The sequence below is a fragment of the Asparagus officinalis genome, chromosome 6, assembly GCF_001876935.1.
Source record: "Asparagus officinalis chromosome 6, Aspof.V1, whole genome shotgun sequence".
In the NCBI taxonomy this organism is placed as follows: domain Eukaryota; kingdom Viridiplantae; phylum Streptophyta; class Magnoliopsida; order Asparagales; family Asparagaceae; genus Asparagus; species Asparagus officinalis.
The window spans coordinates 276,745-300,652 of NC_033799.1; the positions used below are offsets into that span (position 1 = coordinate 276,745).

General features: G+C 36.8%; 2 protein-coding genes across 2 annotated transcripts in view; one reads left to right on the plus strand and one right to left on the minus strand.

Moving 5' to 3' along the window:
- Positions 1-23,404, plus strand: part of LOC109844360 (ABC transporter C family member 2-like) — a 37,686-nt gene extending 14,282 nt beyond the window's left edge. The window contains exons 17-29 of the mRNA XM_020413360.1: positions 1,382-1,522; positions 2,890-3,096; positions 3,179-3,277; positions 3,426-3,578; positions 10,832-11,226; positions 13,190-13,370; positions 13,486-13,809; positions 14,002-14,758; positions 16,362-16,483; positions 19,378-19,623; positions 21,602-21,703; positions 22,013-22,325; positions 22,877-23,404. Of these exons, the coding sequence (XP_020268949.1) occupies positions 1,382-1,522; positions 2,890-3,096; positions 3,179-3,277; positions 3,426-3,578; positions 10,832-11,226; positions 13,190-13,370; positions 13,486-13,809; positions 14,002-14,758; positions 16,362-16,483; positions 19,378-19,623; positions 21,602-21,703; positions 22,013-22,325; positions 22,877-22,974 (3,138 nt within the window). The 3' untranslated portion in view covers positions 22,975-23,404. The remainder of the gene's footprint in view (positions 1-1,381; positions 1,523-2,889; positions 3,097-3,178; positions 3,278-3,425; positions 3,579-10,831; positions 11,227-13,189; positions 13,371-13,485; positions 13,810-14,001; positions 14,759-16,361; positions 16,484-19,377; positions 19,624-21,601; positions 21,704-22,012; positions 22,326-22,876) is intronic.
- LOC109844644 overlaps positions 23,784-23,908 on the minus strand; it is an 18,490-nt gene continuing 18,365 nt past the window's right edge. Inside the window, exon 7 of the mRNA XM_020413759.1 lies at positions 23,784-23,804. Coding sequence (XP_020269348.1) covers positions 23,784-23,804 — 21 coding nt within the window. The remainder of the gene's footprint in view (positions 23,805-23,908) is intronic.

Below are 23,908 nucleotides of genomic sequence, written 5' to 3' on the forward strand. Positions count from 1 at the left end.
CAAACTGCCCAAAATATAATGAACTTGCCTACATGTATCGTCATGTGCATGAGTTGAATGTTTGGTTCTTTTTTTCCATTTCATTTTTTTTGGGAGAGGGTTGGTGTTAGGATTTGTAGTAAATACCATCTAGTTGTAAATTAGAATTTTCTGAAACTATAACAGCGTACTGCCACAATGATAATTTGTAGATTGATGAGTGGAAAATCATCCAAGGGATAGGATTAGAGTAAATACGCAAGGAGGTTAGAAGTAGCTAAAGATTAAAATGATGGGGTAATGGTTGAGATAGTTTTGGATTGTGCAATGGAGACCAATTGTACTCACAGGTTCATAGTTTACGAGAAAGAATACTACAGGTAGGCCTAAATGGACTTGAGTCCAATTAAAAAGATAATATTAGTTTTACCTTACCAACAAGATGGCCGCTCAAGTAGCTGAATGGAGAAAAATGAGTAATGTAGCTGATTTCAAAAGTTTGGAGATAGGAGTTTTGTTTTTATTTGATCTCAGGAATGAACCGTGGATAATGACCACAGCGGTTAAAGGAAATTAGTCTCGAGTCTTGACTGACTGTTCTTGATATCTCCATTTCCAATTTCTATTCTTGGGAATATGAAAGAAACATCTTTCTTCCAAGTAAGGTACTATTCTCTCACTTTATTTTGCACTCTTCCTTGCCTCATTCTATATCTTTAAGTTGGGATTATGAAGTAGAATATATTTCTGGCAAATTTAATATTACTTCTTGTGATATAAGAGATTTTTTTTGATAAACTTGTACATTTGGTTACAGGATTGTCAACCACAACTACTGTACTTATGTGACCAGACTGTAATCATACTGTCTGTATACCTTCTGACTATTAATGGTTACTTGGCAATCTTTTTCTCTTATTCTTTTAATCATAGCTAGTAGCGGACTGATGAAGACATGGTTTATAGCCTTCCTCCGGAGAGCTGTTTTCTTGGGAAGCATATGTATATGACACTGTTCTGTTCACTGAGACATAGCCATAAGATATATATTCTCTGCTCTACCTTACATCGCTTCCTGTTTGGCAAGCTCTCAAAATTGGACTAGGTTCAAACCTGGTTCAATTTTGTGAAGAATTCAGTTAGGGAAAAACTGGGCCAAAGCTGGCCCAGTTTTTCCTGGGCCAAAAAGGGGCCAGTATACTGGTTCTATTTTGATCCACCTCCCCCTTGGATCAAAATAGAATCAGTTTAACTTTAAAAGTCGGCCATGATCAGTCCTGGCCTATTTTTGTGCAATTTCCCAATATATTCATCTGTTTCACTTCTTGGCCTATTAGTTTATGAAAATAAGTATATTCTCATTTCAAATTAACCATATGATCTGTGTTATTTTCTTCTCTAGGTTGCAAATGCAAATGTTTCTCTTAAACGATTGGAGGAACTATTATTGTCTGAAGATAGGATACTTTTGCCAAACCCACCTCTTGATCCAGAGCTTCCAGCGATCTCAATAAAAAATGGCTTTTTTTCATGGGATTCGAAGGTCTATTTTTATATCCTGTTTTCCTATTTTGAGTTCTCTCAAGTTCATCATTTTTAGTCATATCATATGTAGTTGTTATATATGGATTGTGTATTTACTTTTGCCCATTTGATTTTCAGTACATTTTTTTCTGCTGTTAATCTAACATTTAGTCAGTTGCAAATTTAAGCATGTTAGCATTCTCAGGTGGACCCTCTTTATGGAATGTACTTTTTTTTGCATTAAGTTATATTGATGTTTATTCATATTAAATAATCATTCCTAGTAACACTAGTCTTTCCACATTAGAATCATGTCTTGACATGATTCATCTGAATTTTGATGCTGTTATTTCTCATTTCGACCAGAACTGTTTATGTTGCTCTTTCTTCGCTTGCTTTATTCTCAACACACCCAAGAAGTTTGTACTTGGGCTTGATGGTATGGTCCGCTTTTACAGGCATGTGCGTACCAAAATGACCTCTAGTCTGAAGAAATATATTATGCTATTTTGACTGAGGAAAAAGGTCATTTCATTTGACTTAAAAAGATGAATGGAGGAAAAATTATTCTAAAATGGTTGGTTCAAAAGAATAGCAATAACACTCTTACTAGCGATACCGTGTATGGGCAACGGATGTTACTATCCTGATTCATGATAAAACCTGAGCTTGGTGATTTTGTCCCGGGACAGACCCGGTGGAATAGGAATGTGGGCCTAGCATGGCCAGTGAACATCCATAATTGCTTTCCGAAGAACTTGCATACCCTTTCATTTACTAATATCCCCATCTGCATTCCAATAGCCAAAACTTCAGGCTCTTTTTTTTATATCCATGTAGGTTCTTTTATATGATTTGTTGACACAGACACAAAGTCATGCAAGTCATGCTCTGCTGCGATCAACTTGCTTCTGACTTGCAAGTCCTAAATTTGGACTTGATGCAGCTGGATGTGTGTTTTTCTAAATATATGTAATATGATTAGGTATATTTTGTGGGTACTTGGGTTGTTAATCAGATAAAAAGGATCTAAAACAGTAAAATGATCTATTAGACAATAAGTTTTTTTCCCCAAGGGAGCAATAACACACTTCATCTCATACATTTTTTTAGTGAAGGTTTTCACATCTGTAACTAAAAATAAATTGTCATGCTTGAGAATTTCTCACAATAAATCAAAAAGTTATCTTTTCTGCATCTAATAGATCTACTGATTTTAATTGATTTTTAAGCTCTTTATTTCACTGAACTGAATAAATAGATCCTTAAAGTTGAATTTCTTATTTGCATGTTTAGGCATGGCGTCTTGTATTAATTGCTTAATGTTTCTTAGTTGTAAGTTTTGTTTACTGTCTAGAAAATAGCTAAAAGTTTACACAATTACAGGAAGAGAGACCCACATTATCAGATATCAATTTGGATATACCCGTCGGTAGCTTGGTTGCCATTGTTGGAAGTACTGGAGAAGGGAAAACATCACTTATATCAGCAATGATTGGAGAGCTACCACCAAAATCAGAATCAAGCACAGATGTTAGTATTAGAGGAACTGTTGCCTATGTTCCTCAAGTTTCATGGATTTTCAATGCAACAGTAAGTTTCATTGTCCTTTACTCCTCAATCCAAATTGTTCTCTACTGTCCAATGTTCTGTTCAATGTTCTGGTAATTGCCAGGTACGGGATAATATACTGTTTGGATCTCCTTTTCAACCGGTACGCTATGATGAGGTCATAAAAGTGACTGCACTCCAGCATGATCTAGATTTGCTTCCAGTGAGTGCATAATCTTTAAGATGGAGCCATATAAAATATACCTATTGACATCACCATAGTACTAATTTCACTTCTTTCTTTTTTGAAAACCAAGTTGATTAATTTTAATAGTTCACTGAATTTACTTACCTATTCACTTGTTTATCAGGGCGGCGATCTCACAGAGATTGGTGAAAGGGGAGTGAATATTAGTGGTGGACAAAAGCAAAGGATTTCCATGGCAAGAGCTGTGTATTCTGATTCTGATGTATATATATTTGATGATCCTTTGAGCGCACTAGATGCTCATGTTGGTCGACAGGTATTATTGTTATTAGTGCATTTGTTGAGAACTATGCTACAAACGTATTTCTTTATTTAATTTTTCTTGTGGTAAAAGGAAATACTCTGCATGTTTCACAGTTGTTGACAAAGAGTGTGCGAATGGACTATCCCAGACCATCTTCTGAATGCTATAGCCAAACTATATCTGAAAATCTGTCTCATGCACTATCAAATGAATATTGAACATGGCAAACTTCATTCCATAAAGCTAAACGTTAGAATTTCAATGATGACCTCGTAAATGATGCCTGTCCTACGCTTTTGGATGTCTCTTTGTATCTAGAAGTAATCTCATTTTACATGATCCATGTAAAATCTTTTTGCTGTTCTCTAAATGGTTAATGGGTGTGGAAATTTCAGTTCATATATTTTGAACATATCTGATTTGGTATTTGCATGAATTTCTGTCACCAACTTACAAGTCTTGGGACCATATAGTTGTTTCTAATAATCAGTGCTCTCATTAGTCATTACCTTTGTTTAGTTGTGTGAGTTCAAAACTTTGTCCACTGACTAATTAGAAAACTATGGTGATCTTATAATTGATTTATCTTTTCACACGTGTCACCAGTGCACTCCTAATGAGCTAATTATATGCAGTGAGGCATATTCTCCTGTTTGAAATAACTTATGTAGCTATGTGAAGTACTGGTACTTATATTTTCCTGGTCCTTGAAAAGGGCTGTAATTGAGTGTCATCCATAACCAGCTCATTGCAGCATGATCATAGTTATTGTCTAATGACTGTAATTTCCTGAGCTTGACCTTTTGGTTTAGGATGTAAGCAGTGGCTCAGACTTTCCTCTTGAGGAGATATTCAAGACTGACCTTCTCGATATAGTAATAAGGACAAGTTTTCCAAATTCAGAATATTACTTCCAACAAAATTGAAGGAAAAATTCCCCAGTTTTAGCACCTAGCTCCTCACTAATGGCCACCAAATGAGGTGAAAGGCGGATCAACCACATCATTTTGTGATGTTAGTTTGTGCTATTTGTTACTTCTGCATATACGCAATATCTCTTCTATCACATAATGCTTCATGGAATGAAGAATCCCACCAAACCATTGTGGTGGTGGCTACTTACTGTAGGTGCTATTTTATTGTATTAGATGGGGATTTCATCTCATGAGGACGTGTCATAGGTAGTGTGTGACTGTCACAATTCAGTGACTGGTGCATATCAGGATTCAGATGTGCTATTGAGATGTTAGGGAACTAGAGAACTGATCTAACAGTTTTGAGAGAGGACCCTATGAAAAGTTAGCAGTTTAGCATGCATAAATCAGAGCATTACTAGGATGAGTAATCTCATGGAAAGCCCTTGCTCTGGTTGTTATAGTAAATATATGACCCCTACATTAAGCATAATGTTCTTGCGTAATAATAGCTGAGAAGTACCACAACTAACGCTGAGGTGAGCACCAGCCATGCAAACTAAAAGCTTTTAAGATATATCTAGGAGATTGTCAAAGTGTAGCAGGACTACCTGGCCGTAGTTATGTGAAATAGAGGTTTAACAAGTAGGTAAAGAAGTGTAAGTTAAAATTGACTTGTACTACATATTACATAAGTTTCAACAAAGCTCTAAAACATGGTTTCATTATGTGTACGGCCTGATATCAGGTAGTGATTAATCGAATTATGCTTTCTGAAAATATATATATATATTATATATATATATATATATATATATATATATGAGGAAACTGGAGGTGCACTGGCAGCGCCTCCGAAATCGTGCGCTGCAGGGGTTTTTTTTTGCCAAAAACCCTGCGATTTCAGCCCCCCCGACCCCAAATATATTTCGGTTACCGATTTCTCTCTCTCCTCCAAAATTCCTGAATCCCTCCCAAAATTCCTCAATCCCTCTCCCCAAAATTCTTCAATCCCTCTCCCCCCTTCCCACGATTCGAGCCCCAAACCCCAACCACGATTCGAGCCCCAAATCCTCCGCCACGACAACTCCTTCGACCGCAGTGAGATCTCCCCACAGACCTTACCCTCTCCCCTCCTCTTTACAGATCTCCCCCTTTCCCACGATTCGAGCCCCAAATCCTTCGCCTTTTTTCTGGTCGTCATCACTCCCGAGAACCATTGGACTCGTCGCCATCACTGGAGGCCGTCGAGCTGCTGATCTCGCCGTCTGGAGGCCGTCGAGCTGCTGATCTCAGGTAACTCAGCTCACTCGTTTTCCAATCTCTACAATTTCTTCCCCTTTCTAAGCTTCCAATCTCTACGATTCTTCATTGGTATTTGGGTTTTCTGCCTAATTTATGTTTGGAGTGACATTAGAAGCTTAGAAACACTACTTCCTTGTCGATCATTACGAAATAGCTGCATCTACTTTAAGTAAGATTGTAGTGTAGTTTTCTACCTAATTTTTATTCCGCAGATTAGTACCTCTGTCCGCCCCCCTTCCTCCGGCGCGAACCCAAATCCTCCGACGCGATCCCGACCTCTCTCCGCCCCCTTTCCTCAATTCTCTTCAGCGATTCCTAAGGAACATGACAGACTTTGTGTTAAGACTCTTAAAATCTTCATGGGCTTCACTTAAGCGACGATGAGTTACTGCTTTTTCATATTGTGTCACAAACTCGTGTAATTGAGTCTGTGAGTTAACATACCCATCAAAAAATACATTAATACTTTCACTCCTTTGGCTTGATCTTATTCCAGCAAAAAAAATATTCTTCAGATAACACAACACCAAGTGATCTCGGCATTTGTAAATTGTTTGCAACCATCCCTCACCTTCTTCATTTATATCAAACTTCTCTTTCATCTCAACCCAATATCCTTCACATTGTTTAATTGAAGAACTATTATGCCACAAGCCCCAGTACATTTGAAACTGTTCACCATAACGAGATATCAAAGTAGGCAAATGATCAATAATATGCTTTTGCATGTGCCAATAGCAATAACGGTGTCTTATCGTTGGAAACACTGAGTGAATAGCATTACACATTGCTCTATCCTGATCTGTTATAATAGCACTTGGTTCAATGCCATGCATGTATTTCAGTCATTCTTCAAATAACCAAACAAATGTATCTTCCTGTTCATCGGCTAATAATGCACAACCAAGTAAAGTGGACTGCCTATGTTGATTTACACCAGTAAATGGAGCAAACGGACGACTGAACTTATTAGTTCTGTATGTCACATCAAACACAATAACATCACTGAATTTTAAATAAGATGCTCTTGATCTTCCATCGGTCCAGAAAACACTCCTCATTTGTCCACTACCGTCTATTTCTATTGCAAAATAAAATTCTGGATCATTAGCTGTCGCATTCTGAAAATGTCGAATGATAGATATGCATTCATGACCAATATTATTGACTCTTTGGGTTTTGATATGATCAATGCATTGTTGTGATGTCACTAATTCACCTTCTCTTCCATTAGTTGCATTGATGACACGAGAAATAGTGGAAGGAGACATACCTTCTTCTCGCAAACTATCAATAAGTTTTTTACATCTTTGAGTTTTATGGAATTGTTGATGTGATCTGTGTATTTTTGCTTTGTCTGGACTACTCAGCACATGATTTGTATGTTCTTCAATAAACCCCGTGACTTCCCACGATTTGTCCTCCAATAATTTAATTCGCATCATTGCCTTACATCCCACTCGGGTCTCTCGCCGAACTGGATTTTCTATCTTGTCTCTTTTAGGTCTATGACCCTCCTTATCACAAACAAACTTTCTGTCTACCACTTCTCTAGTCTTACACGAGTAATTTACCGTGCTCTTTCTTATTCCAAAACCCATCAACAATGCATAAGAGTTATAATAGTTATAACCTTCTTCATAACTATTAAACTTTATTCCTAGTAGTGGTTTAGGAGCATTTACAGTATTGCCCGCAATTTCACTTCCAATAGCACTTGATTCTCCTATTCCAAACTCTACACTAAATTTGTTTCCTCCATTCCAGAAAATAACCAAACCTAATACAACAAAGAAGATTGAATTACAACCAGAAAAAATATGTGTTCACATTCCAAACCAAACTAAAAAATATGTATTTACAGTATGGTCACATGCTCTTTGATGATAATGCAAGCAAAACTTTCAAGTGAGAAAGTTGCTGAAGATTAAAAAGATGCATCAACCATAGTCTTATTTATACATAAACTAGGCGTGTCCTCAAAGCGATGGCTAACTTGAAGTTACAGAGCTCTCATAAAGAATGAACTGTAACTAAGATATTTTATCAGGACTCACGTGTGCAACAATTTCTTCAAAAAGAAAAAAAAACTAAAAAATTGATGGTTACATTAAGAAATGATTTTGAATTGGATTGTTGTATCCACATACATATAAGTTTGAAAAATGTTTGCTAGCAAAAAAGGAACTAGAAACTGAAATGACGTTTTAAAAATTGCTAGGCAAAAAAGGAACTAGAAACTGAAATGACGTTTTAAAGTAGATGCAGATATTTCGTAATGAGCGACAAGGAAGTAGTGTTTCTAAGCTTCTAATGTCACTCCAAACATAAATTAGGCAGAAAACCCAAATACCAATGAATAATCGTTCACCAATTCAAATTAAACGATCACTAATTACAATTTGCCCTAAACCTAATACTGCACTTAGGTTTACCCTTTAAGAAATCAATAATAGAGCAAAACATGGACACCAAATACCAATGAAAACTGCACTTAGGTTTACCCTTTAAGAAATCAATAATAGAGCAAAACATGGACACCAAATACCAATGAAAACCAAATACATAACTCAATTGCGAATTTTATGAGATTTTTAGAGATAGAAAGGGGAAGAAATTGTAGAGATTGGAAAACGAGTGAGCTGAGTTACCTGAGATCAGCAGCTCGACGGCCTCCATTGATGGCGACAAGTCCGATGGTTCTCGGGAGTGATGGCGACCAGAAAAAAGGCGAATGATTTGGGGCTCGAATCGTGGGAAGGGAGGAGATCTGTAAGGAGGAGGGGAGAGGGTAAGGTCTGTGGGGAGATCTCACTGCGGTCGAAGGAGTTGTCGTGGCGGAGGATTTGGGGCTCGAATCATATATATATATATATATAATTCATGAAATATATAAAACATTCCAAGCAAAAGACTAACAGTAATACCCTAACTTATTCAAATCAAAGTCGTTACTCGTTATACACTTAGAAGTAAAACTACTAAAAGTTTATAAACTAAAAACACTACCTTAAATTATTATAATACTTAAAAATACTAATAAAACTCCTCAGTCTTCCTCATCATCCTCGCTGCAATCGGTGCCGGAAACGGCGTCAGAAAACAACGACGGTTAGCGTCAACACTGAATGATGGTCGGAAGCGGTGGAGTCAGAAGACTCAGAACTAGTAGTGTTGGGGAGAAGGCTACATTGGGGTGCCTAGGTTTAGGGTTTGGAAGCAGTGTATCATTTTCTGGGGATCTTTTGGGGCATTGATTGGGGGACTTCAGGGTAATTAAGCATTGTGGGGGTTGGTTCAGGTATATTATGCGCCAACATAATCATTATGCAGATGCATACTCCTTAACTTCTTGAATATGCGATGTGATCGCATAATCGAGCGGGTTTTAGCTACCCAACATAGAGTTTTTGAACAAGGAGTTTGGTTTTGGGTAGGAGTACTCAGGCGAGTACTCGGCCAGGTAGAGTGTGCTTTTGAACATTGAGTTTCAACTGTGTGGTCATGAGCAAACCTTCAAAGCAAGATGGATGTAGACATAGAGGAAAAATTGTAAATTATGGGTTGATCGTGGTCTGGTTCAATCTGCTTATGTTCATTTCCTGTATTTCTATGTCGCATCTTGAAAGGCAGCAATATGGATTTTAAATTATTAAAGATAAGATTTGAAACCATGACTGCTTGAAACCTAGTTGTCTAATAGGATCAAGGTTTTAAATATCGGTTATCGGGGATTTATCGGGCGGTCAAAATCCATATCGAATAGCGGATATCGGGGATAATTAGTATTTACTAGAGTGACATTACCAAATGGTGATATACATAATATAATATTCTAAAATGTAATCTAATCATACTTAATGAAATATAAGCATACCAAAATGTAAATAATTATGTTTAGGATCACTAACCAATGGTAGAAACTCGGGTTGGGTCGGGTTTAAAATGAATTGAATAGGTGCCCGTTGCCCAAAATCAAAACTCAAATCAGAGGCTGGTAATTCCGATTTTTGGGCCGACAATATCGGCCAATAACTCACTTTATCGTTGCATTATCGGCGATAAATATCCAAAAACGATAACCGATTTAGAATCGAACTTAACATAGTGGAAGGCCCCCAAAACCGATAAATCGCCGATAATATCGGTTTATAGGCCGATATTTAAAACATTGAATAAGATAGCAAATTATAGCCATAATATATCTAGTCTGAGATGCAATCAGCCCTTACAGCGAGTGATGCTCTTGGTCTTGAGTTGGTGGCTCACTTGGTCACTTGGAAGCTTGAGAAGGTTATGCCTTTACGTATTCTGGAGTCTCCTTGTGTTCTTTTCTTGGATGTTTTTATTCTTGATTCTCTTCAGTGTTGGCCTTTTCATTTCTTAGCAGTACCATCCTTGACTTATTATCCAGTTTCATCATTGGCCTGGATTTGCTGTTATGGACGTGGCTCTGAGTTTTGTTCCATCAACTTCCAGGTCCACAGTTGGCCAGTTTATGAGTCTAACTGTATACAAATTTATCCATACACATGTTAAGGTAGAGCAGATTAGTTTTCTTAATGTATTTAATACACATGTTAAAGTTATGTATTTTATAAGCACATGCGTTGAATGAGTTACTTGATGTCATTGGTAATTTTTCTGTCTTCGCTTTTGTGCACAATTTATTAATTTTGTACATTTTTAAAATATAGGTTTTTTAACCAGTTTATCTGTTCTGGTCATACTATGTCATCTAATAAGAACTGGATGCTTTATAATTTTTCTTTTTATTCACTTTCATGCACAAGTTATTATTTTATCCATTTTAAAATCTACTTTTTTAATCAATATACTTAACGTTCATACTTCGTGTTATAGTTGAGTCCGTCTATACCTCGTGGAAAATGTGAAGCATGTTCAAATTCATTTTGAGAACGAAATTGTTTGATGCCATCTGATATATTCTTATAGGTGTAGCAAATGTTAAAACTAGCCATGCTATATTATACTAGGTACTTAACCTCTGTTGTATGAACTTTTGTTTATCAATTTTTTCTTCAGGTTTTTGATCAATGCATTAAGGATAAACTGAGGAGCAAAACCCGTGTTCTTGTTACAAACCAGCTGCATTTCCTCCCAAATGTTGATAAAATTATCCTGGTTCATGAAGGTATGATTAAAGAGCAGGGAACCTTTGAAGAACTCACTAGTAATGGAGTGCTATTCCAAAAGTTAATGGAAAATGCTGGGAAAATGGAGGAGCAAATTGAAGAAAAGCCAAGTGATAACCATGGACAGGATTCTGTAAAATCCACTGAAAATGGGGACACCTTGAGGACGGAGAATGGCTTGTTGAAGACTGATAACAATGTGAATCAAGGGAAGGTAGAGAAGTCTGTGCTAATTAAGCAGGAGGAACGTGAAACAGGTGTTGTTAGTTTGAAAGTTCTAGCAAGGTAACACTTTGTATGATTATCTTATCTTTGCTTTTCCTTCAAGCACATTAATTGGTTGGTTGCTTAGAAAACTTTACTATTAATAGTTTACATGGAGAGGAATTAAAGTATATGATCACTTGTTTATACATAAGCCCTCAACAAAGGTAAGCTTGATTCCTCGGCTGATGCCTATGCTGCAGGGGTGCTTCATAAATGAGGATGTAGCAAGCACCAGATACATACCCGATACTTGGTGGATAATTATTAGCTTTCCAGTGCAGTTTTATGTACTAAGCACCAGATACATATCATATACTTGGTGAATAATTATTAGATTGCCAATGCAGTTTTAGGAGTAATAGGCTAGATACTTTGGAGATGTATCAGCGAGTGAATCAGTAATTTAGTGCATGAATAATAGGGTTCACAGTTCAATGTATTTGTGGATGCACACATGTGATAGGATCTGGTCCATTATAAAAAAAATGTAAATAGTTACTTTTTGGGTAGCTATTGAATACCTCAGTAGGTTATTTTTTATATGGCTTCTGTGATATACTTAATCATTTCGGTAATGCTAATTCATTAAACAGTTAGCTATGTATGTATGCATGAATATATATTTGTACATAGTTATGAAATATGAATTACGCGTGTCCAATGCGATGTACAAGTACCTGCAAATTAGGATTTGAACCATTCAGATATCTGTATTTCTTTTATTATTTTGTTACTGTATCCGTATCCAATACTGTTCTTCTAAGAGGAGAAAATTCTTTTAACCTTTGGACAAATCTTGATACTTCAAAGAGTGATTGCCCCTACTTTATCGCCTTTACCGCTGACGTCTAATGGAGATTTACAACAAATGAAAGGTGACCTGGTACTTAAAAAGAATTTGATGACTTGTACCTTTCTTTCAACTCATTTTAATCTTGTACTTAGTACTTAGCCATAGTCTGGTCCATAATATAACTTTCTATTTACACACAAGTACAAATATATATATATATATATGAACTTCTCACTCGCTTATAAACATGCACATACAAGCATAAAAAAGGACAAATTTCTCATTCACTCAGGCAGCAAAAGTTGAACATAATTCCTTGCCAGTTTCCATGAAAATATGGTTAATTAAAATGCATGAGAAAAAGATAATGAGTAACCAATATGCACAAACACGAAAGACTGCAAACTTCTCATTTACTCTGAAAGTAGGAGCAAACACGCCTATCCCACCAATTGTTCTGAAGATATGAGTTGGTCATAGTGACCTAGTGAAGGAGAATGAACGGAAAATAAATAAAGCCATCTGTAAGTTTGTCATGGAAAAGCTGTCAAGTCCTAACTTTTATATTGGATGTGAAGTTATAGTAAATCCCTATCTATTTCCATATACAAAATACAGGCATATATATTTGAAATTTGTGTTTGGTTATCTTTGTGCACGTGCACACCATAAGCATATGTACACAAGTTTTGGTTAGCGTTTCAATCTTTAGAAGTTTTTAACATATGCTACTCTTTCTGTCTCAAAATGTCAAGACTACCACTTTATTGTATTTAACATTAGATTCTGTGATTTTGGGAGACAACAAGATAGGGAACTTACATAAATCATAATTGTATCAATTTGTTGAGGATTATGAATGATTTGCTGCCCCATTCATTAAGCACACTGGATACTCAGATGAATCTGTGTGAGTTATTGAACTTGAAAGGCCAACACCAGCTGGCATCTACTTGTTAAGTCTTTGCAATTTATTTTTGCTTTGTCTATTTTCATCAGAATTAGGAAAGGAAGAATTACAGCTAATTTTCTTTTTTATATTTGCTCTGCTCTGTGATATTAGATTTAACAAGTTCATCTTTCTGTCTCTTGTTTGTACCTTGGCTCTAATATGTATCTCGGTGCTAGTATTCTCATTCTCATATTTTAGGTTTGCATGTCATTTTACCCTATATGCTTATTTTGTAGGTACAAGAACGCATTGGGTGGGTTTTGGGTTGTTATGATACTCTTTCTATGCTATATTCTTTCTGAAGCTCTCAGAGTTTCTAGTAGCACATGGTTAAGTATTTGGACAGATCAGAGCTCACCGAAGGACCATGGTGCTGGTTTCTACAATTTGATCTATGCCCTTCTTTCTTTTGGCCAGGTATTTCTAGACTGTAGGAGTTTGATATTTAATTATGTTCAAGACTTTTATGCCTACGGATTCAATCTATAAGAGGAACCTGAGGCTAAACTATCAATGTTTCACTTGTGTTCAGGTACTTGTGACACTGACAAACTCTTACTGGCTGATCATTTCTAGTCTTTATGCTGCCAAAAGACTACATGACGCCATGCTTAAGTCTATCTTACGGGCTCCGATGGTATTCTTTCATACCAATCCACTTGGACGGATAATAAACAGATTCGCAAAGGATCTTGGCGATATTGACCGCAATGTAGCTGTATTTGTGAATATGTTCTTGGGTCAAATCTCACAACTCCTTTCAACTTTTGTTCTGATAGGCATTGTCAGCACTATATCTCTTTGGGCCATCATGCCACTTTTAATTTTATTCTATGCTGCCTATTTATACTACCAGGTATGTCCTTTTCCCAATTAACTCTTACACTTGAAACTTGATGCAAGCTTCTGACAAGTGACAAATTTGATGGAATGTCATTTTTTCATTAAATTGATTCAATACTATCCAATTTCATAATCAAATTAAAAGCTTTTTTCTCAGAGCAATGATATAATTGCCAAACTTATACCATGTTCCCCCCCTTCTTAGAGCACTGCAAGAGAAGTAAAACGGTTGGATTCTATAACCAGATCTCCGGTGTATGCACAATTTGGAGAAGCGCTAAATGGTCTATCTACAATTCGTGCATATAAAGCATATGATAGAATGGCTGCTATTAATGGTAAATCCATGGACAATAATGTCAGATTTACTCTTCTGAATATGAGTGGAAACAGATGGCTTGGCATTCGGTTGGAAATACTGGGAGGCATTATGATTTGGTTTACAGCAACTTTTGCAGTCATGCAAAACCAGAAAGCAGAAAATCAGAAGGCATTTGCATCAACAATGGGTCTTCTTCTTTCTTATGCATTAAATATTACAAACTTATTGACTGCTGTTTTGCGACTTGCAAGTCTTGCTGAGAATAGTTTGAATTCTGTGGAGCGGGTGGGAACATACATAGAATTGCCTTCTGAGGCTCCTCCAATTATTGAAAGTAATAAACCACCTCCAGGTTGGCCATCATCTGGAATAATTAAATTCCAAAATGTAGTTCTTCGGTATAGGCCAGAGCTTCCTCCTGTTCTGCATGGTATATCCTTCACAATTACAGCAAGTGAGAAGGTTGGGATAGTTGGTAGGACTGGTGCTGGAAAATCAAGTATGCTTAATGCATTATTTAGGATCGTTGAACTGGAAAGAGGACACATTTTCATTGATGACTGTGACATTTCAAAATTTGGATTGCGTGACTTGCGGAAAGTTCTTGGGATAATTCCTCAAGCTCCTGTTTTGTTTTCAGGTACAATTTCTCCTGTGCTTGTAATATGCTTTTGATTGTCATCTGCTTACTTTCCCCTTTTATGCTCAAGAATTCTTCAGTACTTTTGTGACCAGCAAGAGTCAAGGTAAATTGACACCATTTACTGTTAGAATATGATACGTAGATGGTGGACATTAACTTGAGTTGTCCTTTTTAGGGCAAGGTTACTTTTGGATTTTTAATTTAAAGTAACAGGCACTATCCTTTTATATCACAATATGGTCTCCCTGCCAACAGCCCAACCCTCACACCTACACATGCACATGAACCCATACGCACGTACAGACACATACATACTCACAGCACACCACCTATTTGTCCTACCTGAAGAAAAGAGAAGTTTCCATTTCCTTCCTCAAGAGGTATTTTGGCGCAGGAGACCCTAAACGTCAAATAGTTTTGGGTATTGTATAGAGTCTATAGACCAGGGAAGAACAGCTGTTTTCAACTTCTAGCTTTTATTTTTATATTTTGGTTTCAAATTTTAGATTGCAGGCAGTATGACCTGTCTCATCTTGGTTGTTTCAATGGATTATGGAAGTTGCTGACTGTATTGTGTAGAGAATGAGAGAAGTCAAAATTATTATTCATCTAATCCTAAACTCTCTTAAATAGAGATTAGGAGGATATTACAAAATAGATACGAAATAAAATCATATTCAATCACATTTCTTAATATCTCAATAATATCCCATAATATCTCCTAAATCTAAATACTAATAATATCTAACACTCCCCTTTAAACTGGACCATATATTACTTTATATGTCCAGCTTGTTACAAATCAAAATAAAACAACGAGTTGCAGAAACTTTGACAATGTCATCTTTGTCCGAAATACTTGGAGACGTCAGCAATTAAAAAATATAATAACAACCAGTAGAAATCCTAGGCGGGTTAGCCAGGAGAAATCCTAGGCTAGTCAGATAGTAGAAACCCCAGGCGGGTTTGCTAGTCGAGAGAAACCCTAGTGGGTTAGCCAATAAAAAAAATCCTAGCCGGGTCAGCTACTAGATGCAACGTTGGAATCACCTATGTACTTTTGCATCCAACCATTAGGATATGACGAATAGAAATACTGTTCATGAGGTACAACACATGGGCTCACTGTTCATTGATGAACAGAACTCGTGATGAACAGTTCTTTTCCTGCTTTTGAGGTTAGGGTTTTTCATAGGTCGGGCTTATTATTATTATTATTATTATTATTATTGAGGTTCAACAAAGATTTAGTGAACAAATAGTGTAGAAATTAAATATGTTGAAGCTGCAGAAGATATCGTTGCTGTTGAGGGGAGCATGAAGGCCATGCAAAATCTCCTCGACGGCCTTGAGATCTAAAAATATGGGAGAAGTTGCTAGGATCTAATTGGCTCTGATACCATGTAGAGAAAAAAAAGACCAAGATTATCATTCATCTAACCCTAACCTCTCTTAAATAGAGATTAGGAGAATATTAAAAAATAGGTACGAAATAAAATCATATTCAATTACATCTCATAATATCTCAACAATATTCCATATTATCTCCTAAATCTAAATACCAATAATATCTAGCATATTGAATATCTTTTTTTTCCAGGTACCATACGTTTTAATTTGGACCCATTTAGTGAACACAATGATGCAGATCTTTGGGAAGCACTGGAGAGAGCACATCTAAAAGAAGTCATTCGAAGGAATGCATTGGGACTTGATGCTGAGGTATGCTGTTATAACCTTTCCCATAGTTTTCTCATTGTACCATGTGTTATAATTGTTTGGTTCAGAAATTGTTATTTTCTTTATCTTGAATCTATTACAACTTCAGTCGTTACAACAAACTCAAATAAATAAATAGTCGATTTTTTTATAAGATCTTCTTGCACAATGAAAATATAAAGATTACAATTCCTTTAAACAACACACAACATCAATTTATCTCCTATTGCTTGTGTGAGATCTTTGTATGTGTTGGGTTTTATCCGTGGACCGCCTACGGATCAAATCCGGTTGACAAAATTATTGATCAGAGCTCCCACTTCATGAAGAAAGCAATCGCTGAAGTATTGATCTCGACCAAGCGAAATCAATACTCTTCTCAAGATTAAGACTAAGCCTAATATCAAAAAATGGGGGTATGTGGCTTCAGATCTCTCGAATTACTCCTTTATGCCGAGATTCACCAAGATCTGTTAGTCCTCTCTAAAATTTCGTGGAATGCACTCACAAAACCAGCATCACCTTCTCCTGCCTCTGAAAGGAGGCCCTATGCTTGTATTTATAGGGCTCCGGATACGGGGTATTTGGATAAGAATGAGAGATTTGACTATATCTTCAGTCAATAACCACCTACCCACGTTTAGATATGATATCAAGTCAGTTGAGAACCTTTGGAACAGAAGAAACCGATCAAAACAACCTGAAAACGCGTTTTGAACGTTACGGGCATTTCTGGGCGCGGGTCATTCCCTGCTGACCCGTAGGGGTGCGGGTCACGATCACCTCAGTGTGACCCATACAGTATTTTAGCTTTAATTCTCATGTCTGACCTCGGAATGAGATGATTAAAGATGCGTCAGAAAACTGACGAAGAGACCTACAACTTTTATCTTTTGATTTTTTTCAGATTCAAATCGTATCATGGTCTAAAGTTCATTTCTTTGTGCGGGTCACCTCAGGGTGACTCGCATGTGTGCGGGTCAGTCTTTGGTGACCCACATGGTAATTTGGCTTTATTTCTCTCATCCGACATCGTAATGAGATGATTCAAGATGCATTAGAAAGCTGGAGAAGATACATACAACTTTTATCTTTTGAGTTTCCTTAGATTCAAATCGTAGCATGGTCGAAAGTTAACTTCTTTGTGCGGGTCACCTCCGGGTGACCCGCATGTGTGCGGATCAGTCTTTGGTGACCCGCACTGTAATTTGGTTTTATCTTTTTCATCCGACATCGTAATGAGATGATTCAAGATGCATTGGAAAGCTGGAGAAGATACCTACAATTTTTATCTTTTGAGTTTCCTCAGATTCAAATCGTAGCATATGGTCGAAAGATCTCTTATTTGTGCGGGTCGCCTCAGGGTGACCCGCGTGTGTGCGGGTCAGTCTTTGGTGACCCGCACGGTAATTTGCCTTTATCTCTCTTGTCCAACATTGGAATAAGATGATTTAAGATGCGTTGGAAAGCTGGAGAAGAGACCTACAACTTTTATTTTTTGAGATTTTCATTCAATGCGGGTCACACTAAAAATAACACATTTTCGTGTGGGTCACCTCGAAGTGAACCGTGCGTGTGCGAGCCACCTCGAACCCTCCTGATTGTATTTGTTCCGTCGTTTTACATGTTTCGTCGTTTTACATGTTTCGTCGTTTCACGTGCGTTCCTTCGCTTCTTTTTTTTAGCCTCAGATAATCTCGTTCGACTTAGATGATGACGTTTATTGTCCTTGCTTTGTCTCGAACTTCTTGCGGGAACCCATAGGTAATTTTTGATGCCTACAATAATGCCTGCACAGAGTTTGAACTTATGACTCTGAAACTAGAGCATGTTTCTGTAAAAGAAACAAAATTAGTCATTAATGTTTTTCATTTTGTGTGGGACAATTTGATACTACATGACCTTGTAGGTTATCTTTTGTCACAGCTTTATTCAGGGTTCTTTCCATTTTTCTTCTGTCTTAACCGTATAACTCAATCAATGTTTTGCTGTCACTTTGATATTAGTTTGGTGTAAAATTGTAAATGATTATACATGATCATAGTAAGCTTGATAAAACCCTATTAAATTATAATTTTATTTACTTACATCTGAACCCTATTAAATTATAATTTTATTTACTTACATCTAGAAAATAATTGTGCAAGATAAAATATAATTTCGCTTCAGTTGGTATAAGAGGCTATGTATTTTATTCTTGAGCATGTTGTTAGCGTTTCTGCATGTATACGTTAGTATGCGTCTCTGTCTGTGTTGCAACAAGCCACCTGCAAACCCTCGCTTCCAACCCCTCTCCCACCCCCATCTCCCCCGCCTTAACCCCACCATGACCCAGCCACTCATATGTACAGGTACATGTTTGAGTGTGTGGTTTGGGGACGGGGGATGTATATTCCAATAAAAGTGTATGGTAAGAACATCATCAGAACTCTATCATAAGTTGGTTTGAAACCTTGCTTTACCTTCATGATTTGGTTCCAAGTGACATGTCTGCTCAGCATTTGCGAAAAAGATACCTTTTTGATGCATGGTTTTAAATTTTCAAACCTTATTGATCTCTTGTTTCTGGACTACTTTGGATGTGTAGAAGATCAAAGATGAACTGTGCAGACCATGTAGAGGATGACCCTCTACTCACAATGCTTATTTGTGTGTGTGCACGCGCTCATTGCTGTGTCTTTATAAGTATGTTAATGTATGATTTGTGTTTGTACGTGCACGCCTATATAAGGTGCATGTATATGGTAAATATGGAGTTCATTTTGGTCAATAATTTGAATGGGATAGTCCTCTTGTGATGAAAGGTATTATTGTCCTTTGTTGAAGCGACAAATAGGTTATGGCTTCTTTTTCTATGATGGTGGTGCACTGATGTATTTTAACTTTTTGGCCCCAAGGTTTCTGAAGCAGGGGAGAACTTCAGTGTTGGACAGAGGCAGCTACTAAGTCTTGCACGTGCATTGCTGCGGAGGTCAAAGATTCTTGTTCTTGATGAAGCAACTGCAGCCGTGGATGTGAGAACTGATGCCCTTATTCAAAAGACAATCAGGGAAGAGTTTAAGTCTTGCACAATGCTCATTATTGCCCACCGTTTGAATACAATTATTGATTGTGATAGGGTTCTTCTCCTCAATGCTGGTCAGGTATATTTTCTGCCCTATATTCACTTTTTACCATGCTGTGTGTGCCTGGTGTTAACCGAGAATGGCCTTCTTTTGCTTATTAGGGTTTTTGCTGTAAAACCGATAGTTATATTTCAATATAAAATTCTATAGCATTATGGTTGATTTACTTGTGATGCGGATTTAAGGTCGCATTGATTTTTGACAATTACTCCTGGTAAGTTATTTAGTGTCTTCTTAGCAATTTACATCTTGGCTACTATTTGATGTTTGGCTGCTTAGCAGCAGCATGATATGTATTAAGTTGAAGGGAAATTTCAACTACATTTGATCACAAACAAAAAAAACGAAACACACAACTTTCTTCTACATGAACATTTTTCAAAATTCGATTTATCCTCTCTCTCGAAAATAATTCTCATATCTTCTCTTATCTCTTTCTCTATGTCTTACAATGTTTTCACTATTTGCTAATTTTTGTTCTCCAGCCTTCAGTCTCAGCTGCTTCTCTCTCAATTTCTCCTCTTATAAGTCTAGAATTCTCCTATCTTCACTCTTCAATTATTCTTTCAGGACATCCTTCTCACGTAGAAGCTTTTTGAGCACAGTAAGCTTGGGGAGGCAAAGGGTGATGTTTCCATTCAAAAAATTTGCACTTGGACACAGCTTGATAGATAGGGCAACCAAAAAACCAATAACCGTAGTTTTTTTTTGCCCTAGTAGTCTCCAGCGAAGAGATTTGGTTAACAGGGGGCGCTTATTGTATTTCTATATTCCTTCTAGATCTAAGGACTAAATTATTTTAACAAATATACAAAAATGGGAATAGATCCATAGGTTCGATACGTTGTTATAGAACTTGTGCTTTAGAGAAACATCAGATCAAATAAAGTTGATAAATGAAGCAATTCATTAACAATGCACAAAAAAAAAGCATCGACTTCCCTCCCATATTATGCATCTATAGTGTATGTACACACACACGTATGTATGCATGTATATGTATACACACACACACACACATACTATGTGACGCTCACATAGGAACATTCTGGGAATATTCTCGTGGTTAGATAACGTAAGGTATTAAATTGCAAAATTTAAAAACTTAAGATTATATATGCGCAACTAAAAACAAGTGAGGGTATATAAGTGCCAAGTAGGTAAAGTATGGGGTATTTAATTGCTAAACTGCTGTTAAAGCTAATTTGGCAAGAAAGATGTTACTGGCCACCTTGGCAGGACCCATAAATATGTTTTGAATTATGCTTATAGAAACAAAAGAACATCTTAAATTGCATTATCATGAACTTTTTAATATTTGACATCATGCTTTTAGGGAATCACGAGGTTTGCACTTGTGAAATGACAAGTATCAAAATGCTGCTTCTGGTTCTTGATGTGTCACCAACAATTGTTTGTCTTGAATTGTAGGATCCAGATTCCTTTGATTACCACAATTATGTTGCGGAAGGAAAACTAGGTAGGAAAATTTTATAGAGGTTTATGGTGCAGCAAAGGGGGGTATGGGTATGAACTAGTTCTAATTTCAATGGTTTCCCTGATATATTGTATATTAAGTTTTATATTTGTATTCAGATTCAGTGTTGAGCTATATACTTTGCAAGAAGACCATGCCTCTGGGTATGTGATATTTGAGTTTATGTAGGATTAGGAACGGAGAGATTGTTCACTTTTATACTCGCAATTTGCTTAGTGAATCTTTATCCCTCCTTTGCTCGTGACCTTAAGCCAAAGTCTGATCCACATACATCTGTGTCTTTTTTCCCCTTTGTCTTATTAATGTTTTTGTGTTTATGATTGACCAATTGCATAATCAGGGATTGCTGTAACAAGAATAATACCAATTTGCATGCATAGATCTGTGTCAGTTCACATGCATGATTAAATGTGTTCTCAGTTCCTTCGTTTGTTTGATTGGAAACTATTATATTTTAAGACTAACTATGGCTCATTATTTCCATGATTTTTTATGCAGGTCTTGGAATTTGACACGCCTGAAGATCTTTTATCAAATGACGAAAGTGCTTTTTCCAAGATGGTTCAAAGTACTGGAGCAGCTAATGCTCAATATTTAAAGGTATTGAGTTAATCCTACTGTGATTCAAGCTTTAAGAGTATTATATTTCTATTTTTGACACATGTCTGACACTAGGAATTATTCTCTTCTTTATATTTCATTTTAAACAGAATTTTTCACGCTAAGTTGAGGCTGCAGAAACTATTTCTTTTTCTACTGAATGCTATTTCAATCCATGGCTAAGCTAATTAAAATTCTGTAATAAACTGTAGATAAAATATGTATAGCTTGTTTGCATGTTCTTTATGTATAGCTTTTTTTTTGTTTTAATCGTAATGATTTCACTTCTTTACTCCAATAAAAAAACAGAGTCTAGTGTTTGCGGACAAATCCAACAAGGAAGAGACTGAAAGGCAAGATGGCCGAAGGAGATGGCTTGCCTCCTCCCGTTGGGCAGCTGCTGCCCAATTTGCACTTGCAGCCAGCCTCACATCTTCCCAGAGTGACCTCCGGAGGCTAGAAATTGAAGATGAGAACAGTATCCTCAAGAAAACAAAGGATGCTGTCATCACTCTGCAGAATGTTTTAGAAGGAAAGCATGATGCTACGATTGAGGAGACACTTGATCTGCACCAGGTCCCTAGAGATAGATGGTGGTCCTCTCTCTATAAAGTGGTTGAAGGTATGTATTATAGTGTTATATATATTTTTTAAATTGCATGTGATGTGTTTATATCCAGTAGAGAATGGAGGCCTTCATCTTGCATAATTGCAAGGTATTAGTTAGTGTACCTTGGATTAGAATAAATGATTCTAGGTCGTCCTGGTAATGTGAAAGTTTCCACCAGTACTTGCCTTGTTCACTTCAGGCATGCCTTAGATGATGTGCCTATATGATTATCTGCCAAACTGATATATGGTGAGGTATGGGGGTTCTCATCTGATGGTTCCCTAATTGTATATTATTTATCTGGCTTTAATTATATTATATTATACTGATAAAAAGAACCCCTTAAGTGCATTAGCAAGGTGTTGATTTCATGCCTGGTCTGCGTTGCTTGGTTTGTCTAGTAGAAAGATTATATTATCTTTAAACATAGTTTTGTGAGCAATACTACCAATATGTGAATATCTTTATGAAGGTTAATTGTGGAGTCATAAAAGAATATATGAAATTCGTCTTAATTGCAGATATTGTTTCAGTTTTTTGACTCAAATGTCATGCTTTATCAGGCCTTGCTATGATGAGCAGATTGGCTCGCAATCGGCTTGAACACCCACATTTCACATTCGAAGACAGATCACTTGATTGGGACCAAGTTGAGATGTAGAAGGATGAACCATAAAGTGATGTCACATTTCCCCCCCTTCCCCTTCCATGTATTTTGGGGCAAGGAGAAATATGGATATTTTTGTTAGGTTGTATGATGTATTCCCAACCCAACCACATCTGAAGCTGCATCATTACCTGCTCAAGTATTCTCTTGGGCACCAGACGGGTCAATTTGGTGGACCAAGAAGGTTTCTGCTGCGGGTATATACCTGTAGCTGGTAGGTACTGGCACCAGTGTAAACTGCAATTACAACACAAGTGAATTTAGGGTTGGGTTGGTGACAATCTGATATTTACTGCGATCATTTTAAGTTAAAAAAGCTATTGTTGTAGTCTACTGTGGTATTCTTCATCCTATTTTTGTTTTGATTATCTATTAAACAGTATAGCGTGACGACATTAATGAAAACAGTTTTGCCCGTTCTCTATTTTTTTTTCTCTTTCTTTTTTGTTGTATTACTTGCATGCATGATCAATTTAGGAAATGTGGCTAGCGGTTGTTTGATTTAGTTTTAGGGCGTAGCACCCCTTGTATTTTCATATGCTAAAAAAAAGTTGCCTTTTTTTCCTTCTTTTTTTGTGGTTGAAGTTGGCATCCGATCACTCGGCTCTCTTCGAAGTTGACATCATTTTCCATTTGCCTTGGTGGAATATTGATATTCATCTTACACAACGCCAAATTAGTGCGGAGTCTGAACTAAAGATGCAATAGGATATTTTTTAATATTTCTTCCTAAAATAAGCTCTGAAGCTGGAAGTAAAACAGGACCAACTCAGTACGAAATTAGTAGAAGAGGACGGACCAAGCTATGCTAAAGACTTGGTTGACTAAAAGAACAAGAAGAAGAAGAAAAACAAAGACATGATTAAGTAGAGTCTTAAGTTTGTGGATCCGATAAAGGTGAAATGCTGCCGAGATGGGCAGCCGTAGT